At 38.6% G+C, this 27,613-nt stretch overlaps 2 protein-coding genes and 1 long non-coding RNA gene across 4 annotated transcripts in view; all 3 read right to left on the bottom strand.

The window, feature by feature from the left end:
• Positions 1-27,613, bottom strand: part of LOC130100528 (ribonuclease inhibitor-like) — a 230,578-nt gene that overhangs the window by 63,553 nt on the left and 139,412 nt on the right. Inside the window, exons 2-5 of one of the 2 annotated variants that reach the window (XM_056266004.1) lie at positions 14,540-14,713; positions 13,654-13,824; positions 6,904-7,077; positions 6,308-6,543 (exon numbers count right to left, since the gene is read on the bottom strand). In XM_056266004.1, coding sequence (XP_056121979.1) covers positions 6,333-6,543; positions 6,904-7,077; positions 13,654-13,824; positions 14,540-14,713 — 730 coding nt within the window. In that variant the 3' untranslated portion in view covers positions 6,308-6,332. Of the gene's footprint in view, positions 1-6,307; positions 6,544-6,903; positions 7,078-13,653; positions 13,825-14,539; positions 14,714-27,613 lie in introns of those variants that run through there. The other variant, XM_056266014.1, reaches the window with a different exon arrangement.
• LOC130100694 (uncharacterized) lies at positions 598-3,365 on the bottom strand. The gene is made up of 3 exons (XR_008808916.1): positions 3,191-3,365; positions 2,796-2,957; positions 598-781 (listed from the first exon to the last, which is right to left on the bottom strand). It is a non-coding gene; the product is annotated as an uncharacterized LOC130100694 (long non-coding RNA).
• Positions 2,792-27,198, bottom strand: LOC130096160 (ribonuclease inhibitor-like). The gene is made up of 7 exons (XM_056262836.1): positions 27,140-27,198; positions 26,044-26,148; positions 22,415-22,585; positions 14,540-14,713; positions 13,654-13,824; positions 6,904-7,077; positions 2,792-2,957 (listed from the first exon to the last, which is right to left on the bottom strand). The coding sequence occupies exons 1-7, from the start codon at positions 27,196-27,198 to the stop codon at positions 2,792-2,794; spliced, it is 1,020 nt and encodes a 339-aa protein (XP_056118811.1).

The following is a 27,613-nucleotide window of genomic DNA, read 5'->3' on the forward strand; positions in this document are numbered from 1 at the left end:
CTAGTCCTACTTTCAGCTGGTGTGGTGGCTTTAGCTTCTTCATTGAGCGGTAGCAGTGGGCTCTCACAGATATCTCATTTGTTGCCCTATTTTTACCTGATACTTTAATAAAAGTACAAACACATGAAGTGAGAGGTATATACACATAATTAAACTTTATTTAAAGCATGATTAACCTGAAGCAGGACGGAGTCATGACTTAAAACACTACGCTAAAACGCTAGCTAGCGTTAGCAAATTACTTTCAAAGTTGCAAAGAAATAAAGAAACGTAAAATTTAAAGCCTTTATCTAATTTGCTGCGTGGTGTTGTCGTACTGGATGCCCGGACGATCCTCCGGATATCGTTAACAGACACTTTGGCAACTCCAGCAAACACCTTGTGAACTTCGTCTCTGCCATCGTAAATGTCGACTGTCACTGTTTAATGTTTTCTTCCGTTAACCGGAAATGTCCAAACATCCTTACGCCAATGCGGAAGTGATGCGTGCATAGAGCCCATTACGAGCCGAGCCGAGCACTTTACGAGCACCTCCCGACCTCCTGATCATTTTTAAACATGTTTCTAATACGCATGCTAACACACACGCTGCTTTATTTAATAGTGAAGTCTGAGACTCTTCCACCTGTATGAAACACATTTACACATGTATTTCTCCTCATAGACAGCAGTGAGACTCTTCTGTGGATCACCTGATGGTTTCTGCTCCTCTCATCTCCGTTTCACAGATTTAAACTATGATGTAAATCCACTGACGTTTGCCGATCGATCTTAATCTACTCTGTAAAGTAGAACAGAAGAGAAAACAATCAGTGTTCAGCGGAACAAAGTGCAAATTATTTTATTTCAATTACTGTTTTCTGAGTAAAAATAAGTTAAATTGAATTAATCGGATTAATAACCGACTTTAAATTATCTTGCATATATATTTGTGTTTTTAATAGGGCTTTCAAAATAACGCGTTAATTTCGATTAATTAATCTGAGAAGAAATAACGCGTTAAAAAAAATAACGCAGATTAATCCTTTCCGTTTTGACCTTTGCGGAGCCGTTCTAGCCGTAGCCACCATTCGTGTAAAAAGGAGGAGGGAGACAAGAACGCGCTGCTTGGATCCTTGTTTGGAACATTTACTTATAACAAACGGAGTTCGTCAACTCTAAAGTACCACATCAATGCAAAGCATCCAGGAGTGTGTGAGTGTGTCTGAGAGAAAGCGCGCTTGTGTGTGTGTGTGTGTGTGTTGTAACTTTTCACGCGCTCTCACGTCACACAACCATTTTCTCACGCACAGAAAAATCGCGCACCAAAGAGAGGACACGGAAACAGACAAGACAGACGTTATTATGATATTAAAAAAATCTCAGCTCTCAGATTCTGTCAATTTTATTACGAAAATCAAACAATAAATACCGTTTTGGCGCTTGTAAATGTGACATGAGTCATGACAGATCCCATAGCGGCACGTGAACCGATCATCTCTAGCTAATAGTAAATAAACACGAATGAACAATGTTGAAAGATACAGTAGGGCAGCGTAAAACTTACCGAAATGTATATTCCTCGATCAATCAGTGTTTTTCAACCGCGAAAAGAGGTCAATAAAACAGCTGGAGAACAATTATGTCACATAACATTTAGCCTAAGTTACCTCAGGAAAGCCATTTCATGTCCATATAGCACGTTATAGTTGGCTATAAAAAAAGAGCTATAGAGAGTATTTTTCTAAATTTATGTAGCCTACTACTACTATATTACATATGTATTATATTTTTACTTAAATATCAAAGTTGTTATTTGTAATAAACAAGCATTATATTTAATTTGATCTATTTTTAACCTTAAATACTACCAGCTGATATGGCTCTCTGTATTTTTACAGCATTGGGTGAGATTTTTTTTTTTCTTGAGAAAAATGAATGCCTATATCTTGTGTACCTAATATTTATCCAAATGAGTCAATATTGCATCAAATCACAAGAATTAAATTAAATTTAAATCGTGAAATTTGTGTCAAGCAATAATAATAAAAACGTAGCTTACCAGAAATTGTACCATGTAAACATTGTAAGATTGTGTATGCGATTAATTTAGATTAATTCATTACAGAGTATGTAATTAATTAGATTAAAAATTTTAATCGATTGACAGCCCTAGTTTTTAAATATAATAGATGTAAAACCTGAATCATGTTCATATGTGTGTCTGTGTGTGTCGGTGCGACTCCTATTGAGTCTCTGTAAAGGAGAAACTAGTGTACGGCGTATGGAATAAACCACAGGGAGCAAATACTAATGTTATTTTGAGTTAAACACAAACCTTTAGTTAAAGCCGTTTGTCCTCTAGTTTAAACATGTTTGTAGGCTCTTAGTAAATAACTGAGAGTAAAGTAAGTGTAGAGTAGTGTGACGTGTTGCTTGTCACAGTAAAACACACTAGAGACAGAGACATTGCTCATGTGAGCTGGACGCTGTGAGCTGAAGCTGGAACTGCACTGATTTTAGCAGGAGTGCAGCGTTTCCTACAATCTGACCAAGTCTGTTTTCACACTGAAATGATTCACTTCTACTGACACAGTTCATAAAGCAGGTGTTGATGTATAAAGCTGTGACAGTGAGCTTTTCTTCTCTTTCCTCCTTTGTGTTCAACATTTCAGCTACTTCACATTTTGTTCTCACACAAACCCTTTGTTGCAATAAAGCTTTATGATAATTTCCTTTCAGGAATGTTTGAAAGGTTTGTTCACATATCAGAGGTAAATGAAGATCTCTTTAATATCTCAGTGATGTTTCCTCACCTCAGGACACAGTTTGAGTCTCGTAGCTCGTCTCTGAGTCGCTGCTGTGAGTCTCCGATCTCATTGTCTCTCAGATCAAGCTCTTTTAAAAACTGCAGTGCTTTTGAGTTAGTCAAAGACTGAGTTAAAGAAGAAACATCTGTAATGCCACAGTGATATAGACTAGAGACACAAACAGAGGAAGAGAGATTATCTTACAAACAAATCATGAATGTGAAGAATTTTACACAAATATAATGTGAACTCAGACTCACTGTCAGATATTGAGAATAAAGTGTTTTAGTTTAAAAACCCAGAAAGTGCACTGCTATAACCAATGAAACATAAGCCCTGCTGTCTTCAAATAAATAAACTTCAGTCACACTGTAATTGCTGTACAGTATAATGACACTAACTGTAGTTTCTCCAGCTTGAATTGTGGGTTCATCAGTAGATCACTGAGGTTTTTCACTCCAGAGTCTCCTAGTTTATTCCCGCTCAGGTCCAGCTCTCTCAGGTGTGACGGGTTTGATTTCAGAGCTGAAGTCAGGATGAGACTCTGTTTCTCTGTAATACGGCATCCATTCAGACTGAAGACAGAGAAATAACAATAGTTCACATCTATGATGATCATCTTATTGAAGAGCTACAGCAGCATTTAGTTTCCAATAGTCTGTTTTAAAACCCAGTTACACTAGTTCTGTGCGCTGGAAGACACTGTTTCTTATCTTTCATTTTTAACTATTTATTTGACGTCTCTCTTCTTTATTCTCTGTTGAAAAGGCAGATTTCTGCATGTACACAATCAGTACATTGTATCAGATGCTGGGAATTAAACAATAACTATCTACACTCTAAAAAGTTTTATATGATTTACTAATTTTTTTTGTTGAAACATTTTTACACTCAAAAATATTGATTCAATTTTAAAGCAGTGAAATAAATTACAATACACTGTATAAACTGAGTAAATGTAAATGGGGGGCATTGTTTGAACTGAGTAAATCTGCTCAATCTCTCAAGAGTGTGTTAAATATATTAATAATACTGATTTGAATTAAGTAATATTTGTGGATCTTGAAACATATCAGTTTAATTCTCCATTCTCAAATATTTTGATAGAAATTTCACAAATATCTTAAAGCTGCAGTCCGGCGTTTTTCCTCTTTGTCGCCATCTCTGTTCGAAATCTGCAATTGCAGTCATTCGTGGAATTATCAGCTTTACGTGAGTTGTAGTTCAACACCCTCGACATGGCACAGCGCGGATGAACACAGTGTTTGAGGAGAGTGTGTGTGTCAGTCACCGCCGGTGTCGATACTGGCATTCAGAATCACAGATTATTCTTTTTGGAAGTATGAACAACATAAGAATTTTCACTGGGAAATGTCTGAACTAGTAAGAAACATCCACTTTTGTTCTGGTTCTGACATTGCAGTAAATCGCGCTGATTAAATCTAACAATCGCTTATAAGTTATCATATCACGCAAAACCGTGCAAATTATACTTTATTCTCAAATTGTTAATGTTAACAGCGTAAGCAAGCATTGCGTGACTACATGTAATGTCCTTCCGATATTATCCTTGTTTTCGCATGGGTCCGGCTGCAGTCTCTTTCTCTCTGTCGCCGCTCCGAAGTCCGAACGAAGTCTTTTGCATTTTACAGCGGGTGAATCTGTTGTCACTGGTGATGATCGTCGTTTGAACCTTTCTGGATCCGCCATCAAATTGATAAGTTTAATTATATCAAGTGCTGTGAGAAAAGGCTACAAATCTCCACCTCCAACATCCTCACACACAATATAGCCGACAAGCCGAGACTCTTCTTTATGTGGACAGATGTGTGTGTGCAGATGTGTGTGTGTACAGATGTGTGTGTGTACAGATGTGTGTGTACAGATGTGTGTGGACATATGTGTGTGTGTGTACAGATGTGTGTGTGTGTACAGATGTGTGTGTACAGATGTGTGTGTACAGATGCGTGTGTACAGATGTGTGTGGACAGATGTGTGTGTACAGATGTGTGTGGACAGATGTTTGTGGACAGATGTGTGTGTGTGTGTGTGTGTGTGTGTGTGTACAGATGTGTGTATGTGTGTGTGTGTGTGTGCAGATGTGTGTGGACAGATGTGTGTGTGTACAGATGTGTGTGAGTACAGATGTGTGTGTGTGTCTGTGTGTGTGTGTGTGTGTGTACAGATGTGTGTGTGTGTACAGATGTGTGTGTGTGTACAGATGTGTGTGTGTGTGTGTGTGTGTGTACAGATGTGTGTGGACAGATGTGTGTGTGTGGACAGATGTGTGTGTGGACAGATGTGTGTGTGTGTGTGTGTGTGTGTACAGATGTGTGTGTGTGTGTGTGTGTGTACAGATGTGTGTGTGTGTGTACAGATGTGTGTGGACAGATGTGTGTGTGTGTGTGTGTGTGTGTGTGTGTGTGTGTGTGTGTGTGTGTGTGTGTGTGTGTGTGTGTGTGTGTACAGATGTATGTGTGTGGACAGATGTGTGTGTACAGATGTGTTTGGACAGATGTGTGTGTACAGATGTGTGTGTGTGTGTGTGTGTGTGTGTGTGGACAGATGTGTGTGGACAGATGTGTGTGTGTGGACAGATGTGTGTGTGTGTGTGTGTGTGTGTGTGTGTGTACAGATGTGTGTGTACAGATGTGTGTGTGTGGACAGATGTGTGTACAGATGTGTGTGGACAGAGATGTGTGTGTACAGATGTGTGTGTGTGTGTGTGTGTGTGGACAGATGTGTGTGTGTGTGTACAGATGTGTGTACAGATGTGTGTGGACAGATGTGTGTACAGATGTGTGTGTACAGATGTGTGTGTGTGTGTACAGATGTGTGTGTACAGGTGTGTGTGTACAGGTGTGTGTGTACAGGTGTGTGTGTACAGATGTGTGTGTGGACAGAGATGTGTGTGGACAGATGTGTGTGGACAGAGATGTGTGTGTGGACAGATGTGTGTGTGGACAGATGTGTGTGTGGACAGATGTGTGTGTGTGTGTGGACAGATGTGACGTAATGACAGAAAGACATGCTCGAATCTCCCGCTGAAATCCACCAGTACCACTGGAATTAAAAACATTATTACAAGCTTACCGCTGTGAATCGAGCTACGGCAAGCAGAGAGTTTTGAACACTGGCTGGTTATGTATTTTCTCAAATATGTATTTTGGATAATTTTTAACCCAAAGTTACGGACTGCAGCTTTAAGTGTATTATAAATAAATAATTGGTTAGTCAAATACTCAATTCTTATAGTGAAAAAAAAAAAATATATAATTGTAAATTTTAGATGAAATGAACTGTTGGGTCAATTATTTTTGTATGTTTAACTCAAACAATTAAATAAATGATATTCAGAGATTTTATTAAGTTAATAAAGTTAAATATTACTGTGATATTAGTCCTATTCACTAAGCCACAGAATAATTACACAGAGTGTTGATAAACAAAACACAAAAATGTGAGCAATAGGGAAACCCAAAAAGTGCAGTGCTATAACCAATGAAACATAAGCCCTGCTGTCTTCAAATAAATAAACTTCAGTCACACTGTAATTGCTGTACAGTATAATGACACTAACTGTAGTTTCTCCAGCTTGAATTGTGGGTTCATCAGTAGATCACTGAGGTTTTTCACTCCAGAGTCTCCTAGTTTATTCCCGCTCAGGTCCAGCTCTCTCAGGTGTGACGGGTTTGATTTCAGAGCTGAAGTCACATCAGAACAACCTTCATCTGTCATATCACAGCAGATTAACCTACATTAGCAGAGAGAGAGGGAGAGAGAGAGAGAGAGAGAGAGAGAGAGAGAGAGAGAGAGAGAGAGAGAGAGAGAGAGAGAGAGAGAGAGAGAGAGAGAGAGAGAGAGAGAGAGAGAGAGAGAGAGAGAGAGAGAGAGAGAGAGAGAGATGAAAATAAGAGACTCTTTATTCTGTAAAGTCACATCATCTTCATCAGCAAATAAAACAGACAGAGGAAGAGAGATCTTCATCTTTATTTCACCAGATCACAAAACACTAAGGTGAAAATGTTTGTACAAATATAATGTTAATGTGTTCTAGTTTAAACAGTTGAAGTGATTTTAAGCATTTTGATTCTTGTATGTGAATGTGACTGACCTCAATCTCTCCAGTTTACAGTGTGGATCCTTCAGTACGGCACATAAGTGCTTCACTCCTGTGTTTCCTAGATTATTCCCGGTCAGGTTCAGCTCTCTCAGGTGTGACGGGTTTGATTTCAGAGCTGAAGTCAGGATGAGACTCTGTTTCTCTGTAATACTGCATCCACTCAGACTGAAGACAGAGAAATAACAATAGTTCACATCTATGATGATCATCTTATTGAAGAGCTACAGCAGCATTTAGTTTCCAATAGTCTGTTTTAAAACCCAGTCACACTAGTTCTGTCAGTCAGTGCCGTGATCCTCAACTACAAGTTCATTGGTGAATTCCTCCTCCTCGTCGCTCTCCTCCACTTCTCCCTCTCCGGCCTCCGCTAACTCCTCCTGCCTCGCTTGCGCTAACAGCTCCGCCCAGATGCGCAGGGCTCTCTTGCGTGCGCAATCTGCACCATACCGAACTGGCTTAAACAGACGATCTGACGGGTTTTAGAAGATTAAATACAACCCGAAACTAAAAACAGACCAGGCCTCTATTTGAGACCGGCCTTTATTTATCCAAACCTGTCGCCACACCAGGCGTGTAAAAGAGACAGGCGTCTATTTGGGACTCGGCTATTATTTGAAGTTTTACGGTATGCATGGTAAATAAATACATGAATTACACTTACGAATACGATTCGTAAGTGTATCGTATTCGTAATACGATACACTTAGAGAGAAGATCGTATTCAAATCTTCTCTTGCGCGTGCTAATTTAATTTACGCTTGCAATCTTAAGTACAATTTCACAAATCTTACCCTGCGCATGCGATTCTTTATGGCTTCATATTACCTTCATACACAAGCCCCTATTAAATATATTTACATAATAGTATTATTGTATAAATATATATTTGTGTACTTCGAATGTGTTTGAATATTTCACCAGTATCAGCACTGGGACTTGTCACTGTATTAAGCCTTGTTTATACTCGACGCGTCCGCAAGAGCGCGAAGTGCGCGCGGCAAAAATGACGTCATTGCGGTGTGGGCGGTCGTGCGCGTTGGGTGCGCAAGACCCCATTTCGCCTGGCGGTGTGCACGGCACTTTTTGTAACATCGCGCGCGGCGCCGCATCCGAAGATGAACGACTTCGAGCCGAATCTGGCCGAACTGGTATGTCTGTACCACCATGTTTATGATCCTTCTATTCACAGAGACATTTGTATTGATGGGCGACCATAAAAGCCTCTCATTTTGTGAATAGGAACACATTTACATTAAGCACCCAGTTTGCACTTGTATAAAGTAACTGCTTACATTTACAAAATAAGCCTAGAATAGCAGAATTAAGCCCTGCTGATGAAATTAAGGTTTAAACACTCTTCAATAAGGCTTCAGTTGTTTACTAGTTTACATGCAGTGAAAGTGCAATAAACCTACTGCATTTATTACTCTTTTTATATGAATCAGAAATTAATAAACTACTAATAAATGGCAAACTACTTCTTCACTGCTGATTCCTGGTGGTTTAGAGGAGAATTACTCCGAGTCGCCCCCTGTCGTTTCACAGAATAGCACAACGGCGAGCGCGTCAAGTATAAACGCCTCGTCCGTTTGGAGAGGTGCGCGCGCAGTCAGCGGAGACTCGCGCTCGTGCGGACGCGTCGAGTATAAACAAGGCTTTACTCCACTTGTCTGTGTTTGTGCAACTTGCATCTGTAAGCCAGTAGGGGGCGACACGTGACTGTCTTTATGAGTGAGCAATTGAACCATTAATTGAACTGATTAGTCTAAAAACATTGATTAATTCAGGAAAGAAACAAGTTGCTGAAACTGATCTTTGATGCTCATATTGCTCAAATGCCTCTGGACACAGAAGGATTGCATTGGCGTTTGACTGAAATGTAACATCTATGCAAAATAATCATTGAATCATTTCTCATTCCTGTTTGGAATAAGTGATTGTGTTTGTCAACAGCAAGCATAACATTTCTGCATTTCAATTTTGTAGTGTGGATCATCATTGCGACATTTAACCTGATTCTCAAGTTTAAGAATCTGTTTTCTGCTTGACAAATAATGTATGCTACTGCCCACTGACATGCTTTTAAAGCTATTGATATCCAATTGTGTTGTCCTTCAAACACCTTAAATTGCACATGTGTAGATCAGGAAAATCAAAAATTTCCCCTGAACCCCCCTAGCAACACGTTTTTGTTCACGTTTATTTGAATAAAGCTGCACTTGCGTTCAGTAGTGATGGGAGAAATCAGTTAAACCAATTTCTTCTCAAAATGATTCACTGTTTTGAAGCGTTAGTCTAAGCGTGCAAGCGTGTAGTTTCGAAACGACACATGCTGGCCAAAAACTGCATATAAACACCTTCTACAAACCCATTACAAATGTTTTATTGAAAGTAAAATCTATCAAATGCAATTAACTAATAATCTAATATGATTAAATATCAAGTGTCTGTATAATATGTGCTCTTTTATCAATTTCCAGTGCTTGTTTTGTTTATTTTATGGATAGCTCAGCTAAACAGGCCAATGAGAGACTATTAAAGGGACACTCCACCCATTTGCATTAAGAGGTCCATTGTTAGACAACCAGTCATACTATTGAATGGTCGTGCAACATTCTTTCATTTTCCCCTGAGACGAGAGAAATCTACTATTTACCTTTTTCACTTCCTCCTACAATGACGCAAAAATCGTCATTTGACGTCATTGTAGGAGGAAGTGTAAAAAGGGGGGATTTCTGTATAGACTACAAGCACAAATTCCCACCCTTTCAAACCCGCCCATAGGGGGTTGGACCTAATGCGCTAACAGAGCTATCACAGATCAGTGGGTGGGACTTCACTTGCAGATACTGAAAGCAATATCAGCCATCTTGTTTATAAGCTAAGCTAACAAGCGCTGTGGATATAGGAAGTTACGACAATGACGGAAGAAACTAAACATGATATGGAAGAAGAGGATTTTGAAATTCTGCTGCTCGAATCCGCTGTTCGTGGCTATCTTTACGAGCCGCAATATAGTGAAGAGCAGCTGAGGCTGATGGTGGAACAGGAGGCGGCTGCCTGTCGCGGACGAGGAGCCCGGGCTGGCTTGAGCTGGGCGGACTGCTGGTGCGTGTGCTCTCGCTGTGCGCTACGGACACAGATAGAGTCCGTCTGCTGCAGAGAATTTCAACAAGGCAGTTTCTCCTGGACGAAATCTCTGAATCAGACGACCACACGGACGTTTGTGTTGTGATGTGAACCATCCTAGTTTCGCCTGACTGAACATGCAGGTATCATGCAATAATTCACCATATAGAAAGAAATACAAACGAGTAATTCACTAATGAGTTTGCCAATGTAACGGGGTTCGTTGTTGTGGGAAGAAGGAGGCTGGAACCGGCGAACATTTAAACGTTTTAATAGTAAAATAAACAAATACAAAACAAAAGTATAAGCCAGCTGGCCACACACAACAGAAACAAAACATAAAATCAGGCCTGTTCCTTTTGTGCTTCCGCTCCTCCGTGAGAGATATGAGACCGCTGCACAGGTGCCATTCATTATCACTCGCGTCGTCCTCTCACGTCCCTCGCCCTCGTCCTGCTCGCCACAACTAACTAGACATTTTTTGTGAAATGAATTTTAAACTCATTTGGCAGCTAGCCTTCTTGTAGACGGAAGAGCGATTTCTCTGATGTTTGCGCTGTTCTGGATTAGTGGGAGTGGCTTGCGGAGCTGTGCAACATGGTGCATTGTGGGAGTTGTTGTCTTACATACAAATGCGCCCCAAAGTTATTTTCTGTCTTTTCTCGGTCAAGAGGGCACCAAATTTAAAATTTCTTTTACATTTCGACTACATATATAACCCACTTTCAATAAAGATTAATGTTGAAATGGGTGGAGTGACCCTTTAACTATTATTCCTTTTAATTACTCTAATGTCTGATTAAAACATCTACAAATGTATAAAACTGATCAGGTTAAACCCACAGACAATTGTTCAATCTCAGTAAATTTGCATGATTCATTAGTCTGGGTTTCCCCATGCTGCCTTCCCGCAGCGCGATTTTATTCACGCTGAAAGGCAGTATGGATACCATGGACCAAATTTTCGCCTCATTTAGGGAACCAATCACAGAACGGGGTGAGAGCAGCAAGACGATGAGTCTCTGCAAGACGGTGTGTCTATGCGACACACCGAAGCAGTTTGTTTATACCTATGGATCAAACATGGCAGCAGACGCGAAGTTACCTTTCGATGCAGCCTTACGGCCGTTTCACACATGGGTTTCACACCGCAAGCGTGAGCGGCATTTGAGCAGCGCGTCAGCATAACTACATCGTCACTGCAGCTGCAGACGCGCGAGAGTATTCACACTGGAAGCGTTTGTACAGTGTCACAGCAGCGGCTCCAAAGCTACATATCGTTAGCCTCATAGCATAATTGCTTAAGTCATTTTGTGTTTTTTCTTGTTTTCCAAAGACATTGAAATATGACGTCGGCATTATAAGCGAGCAATTCTTTACAAAGACAACTATACATTTGTTTTTAGAAGTTGGTCATTTTAGAACATTGATAGTCTTGAAAGTTTGTAATGGGGAGGTGTAACTTTACAACATTCGCATATAAGTTAAATGTAATACAACAAAACAACCCAGAAAATGGCTCCAATCTATTAGTTTCAGTCATACTTTCGATGTTTACAAGACTGCAACTCCGCGGATAAAAAACAAAACACACAAATAAACCACACACTCGGGTTTGATTTGGGTTGTGCTAGCCTGTAGCTGTCTGTGTGTTAACGTTACATTAACTAAAAGAACGTTTATATATAATATTTTCTGGCTAGTTTACTTTAGTTTTTTTTTATATAATACACAACTTTCACCCAAACTGAATAATTAAAAACAAGTTTTTACCGGGTAGCCTAAATCTTCCATAAATATTTCTGAGTCTTTATTTTCTTTTATTTGCCTTCTCAAGTTCTTGTTAAAACTCACTAGACATGCTAATTCTGTGCATTTTGGGCACTTTTTGTGTGAAATCATATTTATTTTTGTCCATCAAAAGTGTGCTTTCACTTTAATTTAGCGTGAGCAATGCTGCAAAAAAACAGATTCGAACCCCCCGCTTCACTGCTGCTCACGCGCCGCTCCTGCTCGACGCTCACGGTGTGAATGCACTCATTGATTAACATGCACGCCGAAAAAAATACGCGCCGCTCACGCATGCGGTGTGAAACGGCCGTTAGATATTACACACCATCGTGTAGGGTAGGCTACACATAACGCCGGTTTCACACTGCACGCGTTAGCAGAGCGTAAGCAGCGCAGGAGCAGTGCGTACGGTGAGCGGAAGCAGGACACGCGCGTTTTGCTTTCATACTGGCAGCGTTTGACGCGCGCGGCGTGTTTACAGACAAAGTACTCTATAATGGGTAAGTTGGCATTGCTTTATTTCGTTTTCAAATACATTTAAGAGAAAAGACTTGTCAAGAAGCTTATTTCATTAATTAATAGGCTATATTATATAACTTTTGGTTCATCTTTGTTTTTGTTGACTTTGTTTTCTTTTTAAATTGATGAAGGTCATTTGATTGACTGTTTAAAACACAATAGATATCATCAATGCGCTTTTGGGTCAAACTGCTGTGTATTTTGGCCATGTTAAATGCATTGTCACTTTAATTCAGCGTAAGCCGCGCAGCAAAAATAGACAGGGCGCCGAAACGATCGCGGCACTGTTGCTCCTGCTACGCGCTGTCGCGCCGCCTCTGCGTGCGGTGTGAATGCTCTAATCTGTTAACATGGGCGCCGAAAAAAATACGCACTGCTTACGCTCTGCTAACGCGTGCAGTGTGAAACCGGCGTAAATCTCTGACCCATCGGCCATCGTCGTCTCCCTCGTCTAATTTCTGTCGCTCTACATACTTCATCTGGTATAAGTATAAGTGAAACGATTGGCTATGAGCTACGTACAGGCGCATTTGATAGACATTCTTAGCACCCAATAAACGGCTCTGGGCATTCGTAAACCACGCCTCAAATACGAGAAAATGAACATGTGGTTCCCAGACCCAAGTCTCAACGAGAATTGGGTCTGGCGTTAGCCAGGCTAATGATTCATGGGTTCACAGAGATCATCTTCCCCCAGCGGTGAACCACTGACATTTCCAAACATTTTGAAACAGTTATGACGTAACTAATCCTCGTTTCCTGAAATCATGTGACTTTGGCGTTTTGATACACGCTCTGAACCACTGATTCAAAACAAAAGATTCAGAAAGGTTTCGTATCTTCATGAAGCGTGTTTCGAAAGCGCCCATCACTAGCGTTCAGTGGATCTTATTACAGGCAGATTCTGATCACAGACTTTTAAAATGCGCTTGGTCAATTTTTACAAGTAACAGTATATGCTGCACCAAAATTAGACATTTTACATTTTGGGAAATACAAACATAGAATTGAAAGCAGTTATGAACATTTCTGATTCTGATGTCACAAAGAACATTGTTCTGCCTCTACAGTAACTGAAATAATTATTGACCCATGATCCAACCTTCTGTCTTAACTAAATATTTAAAGCTTGATATCAAGTTTTTTTAATTTGCTGTTTAATTTTTTTACTTTAAATTATTGTGGGTCTGTGTGACGCTGAGGAAAAAACTGCTCTGACTCAAACAAGTGAGGAAATATTATCATCAGCTAACATTGCAACTAAAAGTAAAGTAATATTATAAATAAATGAGCAATACTCACGTCAGTGTGTTGAGTTGACAGTGTTTATCCTGCAGTAGAGCAGCGATCTGATTCACTCGTGTGTCTCCTAGTTTATGTCCACTCAGATTCAGCTTTCTCTGGAGAAACGGGTTTTCACCCACAACTCTATTCACATACCGACAGGCTTTCTCTGCAGCAGGACTCAAAAACCTGCAGAACAGTCAATTCAGTTCTCAAATAAATGTCTGTGGCATTACAAAATAGATTGATACGATACATTTTTTAATTTTTCTTTGAACATTTAAATACACAAGTAAATATAAATTTTAAAGAAACTAGAGCGACACTCAGTCCTAAAGCAAACTCATAAGAATATAAACGTCTCATGAGCAGAGGGGCAAAAGCTCACTAGATCATGGTTTTCAGTGTGAATAGAGTGTGAAATTAAGATCTTTCTGGCTTTTAAGCAGGAGAAGTGAGAAACGTCAGCACAGAGAAAACTGGCTTGTAAAACTGCATGTTTGTGAACATCTGGAGACTCATAGACCTGCTACAGAGAGATGCAGTGAATCTGGGCTTGATGGGAAAACAACTGTGTTCAGAAAACTATTTCACTAAAAGGTTATCTAGAATTTTGATGAGAAGTGTGCACAAAAATAAAATTGTGCATTTCAATTATCAAGGTATTCTCCAGAATAGCAGCACATATACTGACCCATAATGTCTATTTGACCTGTAGCTTGTATCACAACTAAACTGTGTTGACGTTTATCATCATCATGACAGAACCTGCAGCGTCTGATCTGATCTTGATCATTTTAATGCAACAAATTGTCAAGCTAATTGTATAGCTAAAATAATATATTAGTTATGAATATTTAGCCTCCATATAACTAATTTAGTTAAATATTTGATCCTGTCTCACCTCAGTGTCTTCAGTTGACAGTCTGGATCCTGTAGTAAATCATTGAGCTGCTTCACTCCTGATTGTCCAGGATCATTCCCTGTGAGATCCAGCTCTATCAGGTGTGAAGGGTTTGATCTCAGAGCTGAAGCCAGAGCTTTATAACCTTCTTCTGTTACACTGCAGTTAGAGAGTCTAGAACAGGAATGAAAGCATTCAACTGATTAATCAGTTAAACCCCAAACAATATAAATCCTTAAACTTGAATTTTATTTTGTTCTTTGTACAAATGCATTGAAAGTTAGTTGCAAAAACTGACAACTGAATATGGAGGCAAACAAAAGGCACAGAAATATTTAATATGTTAGACATCAACATCACTTTCGAGATTACAATTATCTAAAACTGTGTAAGCCCGTTTATCGGTCCAAATGGGAGTTTCCGCCAGAACGGGCGAAGGTCTCTGCGTGTTACTGTCTTTCCACGTGGCAAAGCAATTTAAGTCCATTTAAGCTTTTATCGGACTCCATTTTATCACAACCTCAAATTTAAGTTAGATTGCCAATTGATTATTGGTCAATTATATAATAGTTTAGCATTACATCTGATTGTTCTATTTAACTCTTTACTTAAGTCAACCAACTTTACTTGTCTTATAATAGCTTTGGATTGGCCATGCCGTGGTTTCCCACGTACATTTATGTAAAGTAACATTAAATTAAAACAGAGGTAAAACACACCCAGATTTAGGTTGGTCAAGCAGAACTTTTGCTGCCCTTAAAGGAAATTCACTTATTGTCTTCGCAAAACACGTACACATAAATTACCATCAAAATATTAGTCATCACTAATCTGACGCAAAACTTGCGGTAACATACAAATCTGTTTAATTTACTTGGGAAAACAATTTCAGAGTACCAAATGTACCAATTAATTATGTCAGGTAAATGTATCATGCCAATTACATAATTAGATAATCAAAGATAATCAAAACAAAACATCAAATGCTCTGGAATAAAGAGAGAACATGTGAACCTGACATAATAAAATACATGATGGGGAGTGCCTGCATACACACTGCATCACGGGCTAATTTGAGTTACAAATCGCCACGAGGCTCTTCAGCATCTCCCTAAATACCCAGACCAAGGCAGAAACCTCTTTTCAAACGCAAACATGAGTTCACAGTGGGAATTAGCATTAATCGCCGTCCCAGACTTACTGGGGAGAGACGTTGATTTACATGGGGGCACACACACAGCAGTTAACAAGATATCTCTAAACTCTCCACACCTTATTACCTTTTTGGTTTACTTATGTGGGAATGAGGGCTTTTAACCAGTCGCACTGAGACATTTCAAATCATACCAAACATGTATAATACTGTATGATAATAGTTCATATTAAACCATATAGATGATTTGGGTGAATTCAGGTAGGGATGGGTGAAGGGAATGATGTGCAAATTGGGAGGTGATCAACTCAAGTGCGATCGTGTCTCGAATGGGGATAGTAATTTAGCAAGAGAGTTCAAATGTTAATTTCCTTTGTTTTCTCAGAGAGTTGCCCTCTCTTCCAGTTTATCCAGTCTTACAACTGTACGGGTCTGAAAGTCTTTGATCTGAATGATCCACAACAAGTAACCTGAAAATGGTCGGAAAATGAGAAAATTAAAGTTTGGGAATGGCCTAATTAAAGTCCAGACCTCAACTCCATTGAAATGCTGTGGAAGTACGTGAAACACCGCTCATGCTGGAAAGTCTACAAATGTCACCGAGCTGAAGAAGCTTTGTAAGGAGGAGTGGGACAAATGGACCAAAATACCTTCACAGTGGTGTAAAACACTCATAAACTAGAGGAAGTGTTTAGTCGAGACTAGCTGCAAAGCTGGAAGCAGAATCAAAGATACACAGCTCCCTCAAAAGCACTAAAATACATTAATCCTGTCACATCAAATATTAAGAGAAGTGATTTCTACCAGATATCGCCCTCCATTCTGTGGCAGATTTACCAGCTCTAACAGAATCATCTGAATTCTGACTCAACACTAGGTATGCAAGTAATGATTACATCACTAAAGTATAAATTACTATAAACAAAAACATCACAATTTAAGTGTTAACTTAGAAGAAGTAGAATATACATACACTACCGTTCAAAAGTTTGGGGTCAGTGAGATTTTTATTTTTATTTTTTGGAGGAAAGAAATCAATACTTTTATTTATCAAGGAATAATTAATTTGATCGAAAGTGACAGTAAAGACATTTATAATGTTGCAAAAGTCTTTTGAACTTCCTATTCATCAAAGAATCCTAAAAAAAAAAAACTGTACAACTGACAGACCAACAACTGTTTCAACATTGATAATAATAATAAATGTTTCTTGAGCATCAAATCCTCATATTATACTGATTTGTGAAGGATCATTTGACACTGAAGACACTGACACTGGTGATGCTGAAAATTCAGCTTTGATCACAGGAATAAATTACACTTTACTATATATTCACACAGAAAACAGCTGATTTACACTGGAATAATATTTAATACTATAACTGATTTTTGTTGTATTTTTAATCAAATAAGCGCAGCCATGGTTAGCAGAAGAGAATTCTTTTAAAAGTATTTAAAATCGTACCGACCCCAAACTTTTGAACGGTAGTGTATATAGAGAATACTTTATCCACTAAATAGTATAATCCCAGTGCAGTACCAGGTGTTAAGGGGGTAGTTCACCCAAAAATGAAAATTAGCTCATGATTTACTCACCCTCAACACATCCTAGGTGTATATGACATGCTACTTTCAGACGAATACAATCAGAATTATATTAAAAAAAAATGTCCTGGCTCTTCCAAGCTTTATTATGGCAGTGAATGGCTGTATATTTTTCCATCAAAGTGCATCCATCCATGATAAAAGTGCTCCACACGGCTCTGGGCGGTTAATAAAAGCCTTCTGAAGTGAAGCGATGCGTTTGTGTGAGAAAAATATCCTTATTTAAAACTTTATCGACTAAAATAACTAGCTCCCGGCCTTTATTAAACCCCCAGAGCCACGTGGAGCACTTATATTACAAATATATTTGCCAATGCCATGATTTCCATTACACGAGAGTAGATGTTAAAACTTCATGCTGATTTGTACTCGGCTTTCGCCAAGATAAGCAAAACTAAGACGTAGCTTTACAGTAAACTATGCTTCTCCATCCATTTACGCTTCTTACTGCAGATCTTGAACTAGTCTTACTCTCCATACTCATATCCGTTTCCATTCCTAAGTCGTTAACCATGTTGTCCAACATTGAGTCATCTTCCGCCCCCGCTCTCGCAGACTCTAGGGGTATTTTTCTCTTTAATTTCTCAGAAGCCTTGGGCGGGTGTCTCCAGCATCCTGTAAACACGGAGCTGGATACTGCCGACAAGGGTAGCTAACCCTCTAACAAAATATATTTGCCAATGACCCTCAGGATCTGTAGCTCTTATTCTGATATTTAATGTTAGATCTTTCCTTTTCTTGGACGAAATGAATGCTTAATGTCACTTCAATATTACCGTATTTTCCGCACTATAAGGCGCACCTTCAATGAATGACCTATTTTAGAAAATTTTTCATATATAGGGCGCACCGGATTATAAGGCGCATAAGATACTGCAGTCAAACGTTTGACTGGGTTTGCATTATGCATCCACTAGATGTGCTAAAGGAAATGTCAACAAAACAGTCAGATAAAGTCAAACTTTATTAAGCGTTCTGACAACTCCGTTCACTCCCATGGTAACGTTGTTCAAACGTTAAAGGAGAACTCCGGTCAATTATAACATTGAGCTCATTTTTTTGTAAATTTGGAGTGCTGTCAGTACAGATAACAACGACAAAAAACGACCGTGTTATCCTCTTTTTAAAATTCGCACCCTGTTGACTTAAACGGGGCAAGTTTTAAACCTGCTTTTAGCCTCTTAACAACCTTAACCCTCTGGGGACGGATTGGGCGGTACCGCCCAAAATGGCATACTTTTACAAATGTGTAAATATCTTAAAAACTATTAATGATAGAGAGGTGCGGTCTTTTTTACCGTCTTCCTCAGATTCCGCTGAAAACAGTGATAACTTACCCGGCTTGTAAATATACACACTTCCTTGTTGCGCAATACCACAATGTAAAGGGCCAATGAAATCGATGTTGTTTGGCAGATTCCGCGAACAACAACCAATGAAAAAATTGTCGATGGCGAAATATTTTTCTTATCCAATCAGAGGAAAGTTACCATGACGTATCTAGCAAATCAGAGGACTCTGTAGCCTTGCAAGGGGTGGTACTATATAGTTAGGGATATGACGCAAACAGCGTTGAATGGAGAGAAGGAGAGAGAGCGAACGGAGACTTACGGAGCGGATTATCAGAGAAATATGAGAGAGAGACAGAACAATTATAATATAAATATTTATATTGTAGCGACATTGAGATGTGCCTTAATTAGCTCAAATTATGCATAGGGAATTTTAATAATTAATCATGTATATGATTAATATATTGCATATTACAGTTGAATTATCGAAATTGAAAATAGATCGATTGTATATATGAATGGTAAATCATAACGAATTATAATTCCTCATTCATATATCAATGGTCTCATTACAGATCGATTATATGAGACAACTTTAAGGGAATCAATTTAGTTTATCAAACAATCGGTTTGTCCAGCAAACAGCCGTAAGGTTAACTAACCAACTTCTCAACAAGGTTGTCCCTTTTTATAAACTCCAAGAAATCTCAATGTTCCGGCCGTGAACATTAATTTTCTCGTGTTTATAAAATTTACGTTACTGATATAGTAACAACTTGTAAAGCTTTTTAGCGAGATATTCATTTCATTGACTTGTAAATGAGCACTTCAGGATCAATCAAGAATATGGTTTTAATAATTGAAACTACGGATACAGAATTCTACATTTGAACACAGGATACATGTATGTACAGTTAAACAGTAAAACTAACGAAACAGACGAGTACACATAGGAGAGAGAGAGAGAGGTTGCGAGGGCGCAAGATTGGGAGTGAGAGAGAGAGAGGTTGCGAGGGCGCAAGATTGGGAGTGAGAGAGAGAGAGAGAGAAGATGAGATCTTCTTGGCACTATTCATCACAGACACAGAACCTTTTGAATTAGAACAAGACTCAACAGATCTTAAATAAGCATATTAAGACGGATACTTGCAGAGGCACCGCTCTCGGGTGTGACCGATCTGAAAACGGCGTGTGCGTGTATCTCTGTCAGGTGGATGTCGAGCGTTCGAGTTCGTCCAGCGAGCGCGGCGTGTTTGAATGTCCTTGTAGGTGAAGCTTGCCAGTCTGGTTGTGTTCATTTTCTTCGCGAGAAGACATGAACAGAGGAGACTTCGAAAAAGATAAAATAAACTTGAAGAAAACAAAGAGAGAAACGATGGATCATCACACTAAGGCGATGTCCAGACGCACGAGGAGTCACATGATGAAGCCACGAAGAGCAGGAAGAGCCAGGGAGTTTAGGCAGAGAGTTTTCAGGAAACTTTCCGAAGGGTTTCAGCAGACAGCCAAGGGAAGCTCGGCGCGTCTCTTTAAGGACACTTAGGTTCACGCCCCTTCTGGCATGAAGGCACCAATCAGCTGGGAGAAAAGTGCCGCGGAAGATTCCTCTTTGTCTTGTCAGGATCATTTATGATGGTATAACATTTTGTCATTCCTACCCAGAAAGATTGTACAGACCGGACAATAGATTTTACAGTAATATCCTATGTATGACTGGTTCAGTCAAAACAAGACGGTCAAACAGCTACCAGACATGGCAGGTAAAAGTAGAAGAACATAGTTACATTCATATGCAGAATTACAAGCATTTTAAAGTTTCTTCACACGACTATAAAGCCATAATACCTGCTACCATGACCTAGGAAATATCAAATTCATGTTTATGCATTTCTTAAGTGGTTATACTTATAGACAATATAAGATTGCAGAGTCTATTCCTCTTTCTTCATCAGAATTCAAGTGGGAGCTGTGATTTCCCTTGGAATTCCTTTTGGGAGTCATAAAGTTTTAGGACCTAGCAAGAGGGAGAGTTATATAACCTTTCTTTAGAAATAAACTTTAAGGTTCGAAGTTACAGAACAGTTAAAATTACATCTATAGAATAGGACAAGACTAATTAGATATGCATGCATACCGGAAGGTTGGATCCAATTTCTGTGTTATACAGTATACATTTATATACACATTATAGGACATTTGTGTGTGTGTGTGTGCAATCAATGTGTGATTGTCCTTCAGCGTTCAGGCAGCTTTGTGGACTCTTTCTGTGGGGGGAATGCGTGTCCCGTGAGACGGAGGGGTTTGAATGGCTGACTATTTGTTGAAGACAACGCTGGCTTGTTCCAAATGTGTCATGTGCTAGCCATAGTGGCACCAATCTGGTCAACATGCCCGAAGGGGGTCGTATACAGAATGCCCCTTTGTTTACTCACGAATGGAAGAGACTTTAGTAAATTAGAATCTAGTTAATTTACTCCACATACCATCTGATTATCACTACAATATACATACAATTATAACATTGTTTATTGTTTTAGCACTTTTATGATGGCAAGCAGTAAGATTTACGGTGGAACAAGCTCTGGAGCAATTACTGGAGAGTGACGAGGAGAAAGCATTGCTTAGAAAATTCTAAGCATTCCTATGAAAAACGCCAGGGACTATTTGTAAATAAAGTTACATTTTTCATTGTTCTTTACACATTTTATTTAACAATTACACATGTCTGTCAAGCAAAGGCTTTGACAAATATATTTTTTGTTCAAAAACTGTTCACTATTGTTGTGTGATGTGTGATTTTCAGATATAAATGACAAAAATCTAATTTCCGTTTTTTGAAATTCTCTAGTTTATTGTAAATTTTTCACTCATACTTCCTTTATAAACACATTACATGCATGCTTATGTTAGAGTAGGGTCTTCTGAATCCATAGATACCAAACACATAGTGTTCCATCTCCATTACATATGGTTTATAAGCCCAAATGTAAAAATAGAGAAAACGGACCAAAAAGGGCATAGTCCCCAGAGGGTTATTGTGTCATTACAAGTGCACAGCCATGTGAGTGAACAGGGTGAATCTGACTGCAGTAAATGTGAAAGATATGAATAAAAATGATGTTTATTCAGCCAGCTCACATACCCGTATTTTCTTCCTGTTTTCGGTCGAAGTCTACAGTAGTCGATTGTCGAGTGCGCGCGCGCGATCATTGGTAACTAAGCAACAGTGGAGACTCAGACTGTCAGCCGATGACGGTGCTGTGGTGTCCTGAGAATATCAGCTCAAATAGATAGTTCATCCGAATCAGATGTTGAACACAAGGAGGAGGTTTGATCGCGCGCGTGAACTCGACAATCGACTACTGTGGACTTCGACCGAAAACAGGAAGTAAATACGGGTATGTGAGCTGGCTGAATAAAGAGATTATTCCTGCCTTCGTGAAAGCTCAGATCACAGTTGAGACTGATATATCAGCCCAGGCATCCACGATCCATTGGCAGATAGTGGCGTAAGTCGCCCGGCGCTGTCTCCCCGTCTTGGTGAACGCGTGTTCACCATCCATATATAAGGCTCTCCGGATTATAAGGCGCACTGTCGTTTTTTGAGAAAATTAAAGGCTTTTAAGTGCGCCTTATAGTACGGAAAATACGGTAATAGAAGAAAAAACACAACAACATTTATTTAACAACATTATCCACGTTGTAACAAATAAATAAAAGATCTTTGAATTTTTCACAAAAGTTCTCTTGCGCTTTTGCCTCCGGCATCGTCCTGTCAGCCATCGCACCTCACTCTAGTCATGTGACTCCTGTGGCTCAACTTACCTCAGTATCTCCAATTTACACTTCATATTCTTCAGTCCAGTGCAGATCAGCTTCACTCCTGAATCCTGTAGATTATTATTGTTCATGTTCAGCTCTTTCAGATTGGTATCGGATCCAAGAACTGCAGCCAGAGCTGAACAGCTTTTGTCTGTTAAGTTACAATCATTTAACCTACAATAAAGTCACAACACAGAATTAGATGGAACACATAAAATACATTTTCTATATACAAATATTAAATACATTTTCATTTATTTTTTACATACAGCATATACAGCAAAGAGGCTGAGTTAAAATAACATTTATCTTCAAAAACTACTATTTTCTGTACATTAGTGTTTTTTATTCAGTGACAAATATCCTAGATAAAATGAAGCATGTTTGAAAAATATTTGTGTAAAGCTTCTATAGCTATTGGATTTTTTTCTCCATGCATGTCACCTGATGGAGTTTAGGTTCTTGCCACTGTTGCCTCTATCTTGTTTAGTGGACACTTAATACTCAACAATATTATTGACTTGACTGCACCGACACCATTATATGAGACAGTTCACACTTTTATGGCAAGTTAAAGGCCTTTCACTATAATTCTAAAACTGCCTCCGTTCACATGTACATGTCTTTTTAAAATAAAATATTTAATGATTTAAGTAAAGCTAAGATTACTTAAACCTAACAACCTAAGAAATTGTATTTGTTTTTAATATTTTAAGATTAAGGTCAACCGATGGTTGATGCCAATATATTGAGAGAAGGGTGGCCAATGGGAGAAATATCATTAATTTAAAGATAGTTAAGAAGCATCCATGACAATTACTGACATTTTTTTTTGTAGAAAAACCATCTGATGTGTACATCAAATATGATACAACAGGCTTTTGATAGATGTTTATTTGTAAATCTCTCGATCTACATATTGCCTTACATTGTTATTACATAAACTATAGAATTACTCAGAGAAATAAGCATTCAAAATATCTAATTACTGGGAGAAACAGAGGAGCAACTAATATATGATGTGGTAATATATATGTACTTTATTTAAGTAGCCTGTTTTATAAAAATCCCAATGTTTTATACTATAACCTTTCAGAATTTCATCTTACTTTTTGGAAATATAAATAACATCTGTACCAAATTACATTCTTTCCCCCCAGTTTGGGTATATGAATAAAGTATAAAGTCTTTTTTTTCTTCCTCAAGTGTGATTATGTGATAGTACATATAATTCTATATAAGTCATATAGACGGTGGGCCGAACGCTGCTATCTGCTTTAGTTTTTGAAATGATAGATCCTCGAGGATAGAGTAGCTGCTTTTTTCACATAAACTAAATAATTTTTTTATGAACACGTATCCGTTTGTTGGCAGTCTCAAGTCGATCATATTTTTTTGAAAACTAAATTTACGTTTAATAAACGGATGAGGCACACACGAGGGAGTACTACACATCTAACCAATCAAAAACGAATTCTATCGTCACGTGACTAACGTCTGCCAATAGTATTCGTTCAAAATATAGTACCATTACCACGACTGTAGCGTAGCACATGCGTTCTCTAGCTAGCTAGATCCATGAGTTCACACCATAAAATCTTCTCTAATGAAATCTACACAATCAAACATTTTCCAGCAGGAATCCTATCCGAAGACGAGAAATATTAACAGCGGCATCCAAGATTCCAGGTGTAATGGCTCAGGTAAATACTGCTGTTTATACCTGTCTTTAACGTTAGCTTAGTGCATGAACTCTGTAAACCGTTAACATAATAGGTTATTCCGGATTATGTTTGTATTTACAGGTAACGTTAACGTTACACTAGTTAGAAATGACATACAGATCACAGAGAAGAAAACGTAAACAGAGTTATTCTATCAGGCTGTACAGTAGCGCCATAAATTAGGATATGAAAGACGAGGATTACTAGACAGAGTAATCTCTCTAATCAAAGACTCTGCTTATTACACACACACTCTGCTTATTACACTCTGCTAATTACACACACACTCTGCTTATTACACACACACTCTGCTTATTACACTCTGCTAATTACACACACACACACTCTGCTTATTACACACACACTCTGCTTATTACACACACTCTGCTTATTACACTATGCTTATTACACACACACTGCTTATTACACACACACTCTGCTTATTACACTATGCTTATTACACACACGCAGCTTATTACACACACACTCTGCTTATTAAACACATACTCTGCTTATTACACACACAGGGACATGCACAAACATGCCAAATATTTAAAATAAAAGGATTACAATGTAAAATATTATTATTGTGTACATAAAGATATGGTGGAATCCGGCTTGTCCCGTAGAAGGTCTATCTATAGTAACGTTAGGTTGTGTGTAGTTGATGTAATCGTATGTAGCTAGCTAATAACGTTACATGTTATCTCTTCCATGACTAGCTATTAGGTGATGTAGCTAGTAGATGTAAACTTATATGATAAATGTTATCTTTTCCACTTTAATCTCTGTCTAGAAAAGATAAGGGAAAAACAGAAAAATGTGATGACTGCAGGGATTGTAGTAGTAATGCTTCCAACTTGTTAGCAGATAACACTTGATATTCAAATTCTTTAAATTGTCAAATAAAACAAACGACATATAATTGTTTGCTATAAATAAAGCTTTTTCCCCCTTTTGTTTAGTGTTTTAATTACTCATGAGTCATGACATACATTTTCTGAAAATGTCAACCTTATTTTCAGTTTCAGCAACTACAAGCTGATACCAAGTTGGATAACCACTTCAATTTACTGCCGAGCCCTAATGGTATGCTTTTATTATTCAAATTGACACAAGGGGCTCTATCTTGCACCCGGCGCAAATGACTTTGTACACTGACACATGTATCATTCCTATTTTGCACCCGCGCAAAGCAGACTTTTCCCTCCACAGACACACGTCGGTTAACTAAGAAATACACTTGCGCTCCCCGGGGCGGTTCAGCGAAAAGAGGAGGCGTGTTCCGGCGCAAACTTTTTCCCTAGTGCTATTTTGCAGTTCCAGAAAACGATTGCGCCACTGACCAGAAAAAACCTAGTCTAAAGTCGGTGGCGCATTGCGCGTACATTCAGAAGCTATTTTAAGCACGCATGCTTGGCCATAATACAGAGTCTGAACAACGCGCATACACTGTAGATGATTCTCTCATCTACACAGATGCATTTTACTTTTTGCAAATTATATATTATTATAAGGAAAAATATTAAAACACGAGGAAAATCATTGTTGTGTCCATGACAATTTGAAAAATAGGCATATAAGCTTACACATTTACCCCGATTATTAAATGCATGTTTAACCGAAGCTAATTTGGGTGGGTTTGTCCCGTCCCCAATGTCACTTCTCTTTCTTTTACGGCCCTGACGAGAACATCGATCTCCTCGGCTGTGAACCGATTCTGAAGCGCGCCTGGTAAATGCGCCGTTATAATAGTTTTGCGCCATGGAACAAGCGCACCTCGTTCATCATGCTCTTAAAGGGAATGTGATATGACGATCTTATTGGATTGCTCCCGTTACGCCCAAACCACACATATGAATAATGAAGCTACTTCTTATTGGAACTTTCTATTGAAATAACTTCTACCTTTTATTAGATGATGGTGTTTTCTCACTGAAGTCTGGTGGAAAACCTTTAGACTGATCACTCTTCAGAGACACAGAGCTGGACACATGTGAGCCTGATCTTCCACTGATGACACAAAGAACAGAGAGAGAGAGAAAACACTTTAGTAAAGGAGGATCAACTGTGTCTGAAACACATCTGTGTCTTTATCTAATCCTCCACAGAAACACACACACTCACACAATTTACAGTTTTATAGTTAACCATCATTTTATTTTACTGGCTCACATTAGTGTCATGATCCTGGTTCCCTTCTCGTGTTTTATTGGTCTCTGTCTCCCTCTTCTGGTCATTCTCTGTCTCTGTTCCCTTTTGTTCGCTCTCACTCTTATTTGTTATGTCCTGTCTAGTCCAGTTGTCAGTTATCCACCTGCTACTATACCAGATCAGCGGTTACCTGTGTTGAGTCCAGAAGAGGTGTGAGAGATCTGCGCTTCTCCAGTTCTCCTTTGCTCTCCTTCTCCAGTCCACGAGACCTGCTGCGTGCGCTTCTCTGTTTCTTCAAGAATATTTTGAGACATTTCTGTTGATCGGCCGTTTCGGCTCTGCCTTGTTTTTCATTAAAGACTGTTAACCTGCTTTTCGTCTCCTGAAGTTTCCTCACGCAGCAGTCATCGTGACAATTAGTTTAACAATTTCTTTAATATACATGAGTGAGATTAAACATGTTAAAAAATACTTTAATTTAAGAGAACATTTCAAGTGTTTGTTTATTGAAGGAAATGGAGAGCAGAAATGTCTGTGCAAATTAAATTGAATTAAATTAAGTGTATAGTTGTTTTCTAATGTCTATCAATAATTTTATGATCTAAAAACTAAAGTCATTTATTTGGATTAATTCAGCATCTAGAAGATTATTAACAAATTATTAACTGTGATATTTTCTATAGAGCAAACAGGGCTTTATAGACAATGTCAGTGTTAATTTAAGAAGTTAAAATTGAAGTTGTGCAAAGCATTTGCAAATATAAAACAATGCTTAAAGTTGTGTTATTGACAGGGAAACACAAAGTCCAGTGGAGTTTAAACTGAGTGTGTGAAACAGACGCAGTCTCACCTGTGTTTCTCTGAGAGACTCATCTGAGAGAGAGAGTCCTTTCCTCTTTCCTCTGACATACTGCAGCTAAACTGACCCTGAAAACTGATCAGCACTGCTTTCTGAAAACACTCAATCCTTCAGCATCACCTGCAAATCACAACATTTACACACATCAACAACATCTTACTGAAGACAATCATGAAGAATAAAGAGTTATCATCAACAACAGCAACAGCAAAAACAATCTATCAAATAAAGTGAGTTACAAACAAATATATTGCCATGTAAAATAACCGAATGGTCTTAATCATTTCTGATTGTTTAATGAGTTTAACTGACTCTAAATATGAATTCATTGGGGAACAGAAATGTACACTGTGCTGGAAAACTGAACCCAATTTGATATATTCTCTATTACAGAATAATATCATTTTACAATCATATTTACCCAATTTTTATTAATGGCTGAATCGTTTGTCATTTAATCATTAC

Source organism: Rhinichthys klamathensis, unplaced genomic scaffold (genome assembly GCF_029890125.1).
Source record: "Rhinichthys klamathensis goyatoka isolate OS25496 unplaced genomic scaffold, OSU_Roscu_1.1 h1tg000011l_1, whole genome shotgun sequence".
Classification (NCBI taxonomy): domain Eukaryota; kingdom Metazoa; phylum Chordata; class Actinopteri; order Cypriniformes; family Leuciscidae; genus Rhinichthys; species Rhinichthys klamathensis.

Excerpts from the sequence above, each read along its gene's own strand:
- LOC130096160 (XM_056262836.1), bottom strand. The coding sequence starts at position 27,198 with ATGTCAGAGGAAAGAGGAAAGGACTCTCTCTCTCAGATGAGTCTCTCA. Across the intron at positions 13,825-14,539 it reads TGTCAACTGAAGACACTGAG|GTTTTTGAGTCCTGCTGCAG; the intron begins GTGAGACAGGAT and ends ACTGTTCTGCAG. Across the intron at positions 7,078-13,653 it reads TGTCAACTCAACACACTGAC|TCTGAGTGGATGCAGTATTA; the intron begins GTGAGTATTGCT and ends CTCTGTCTTCAG.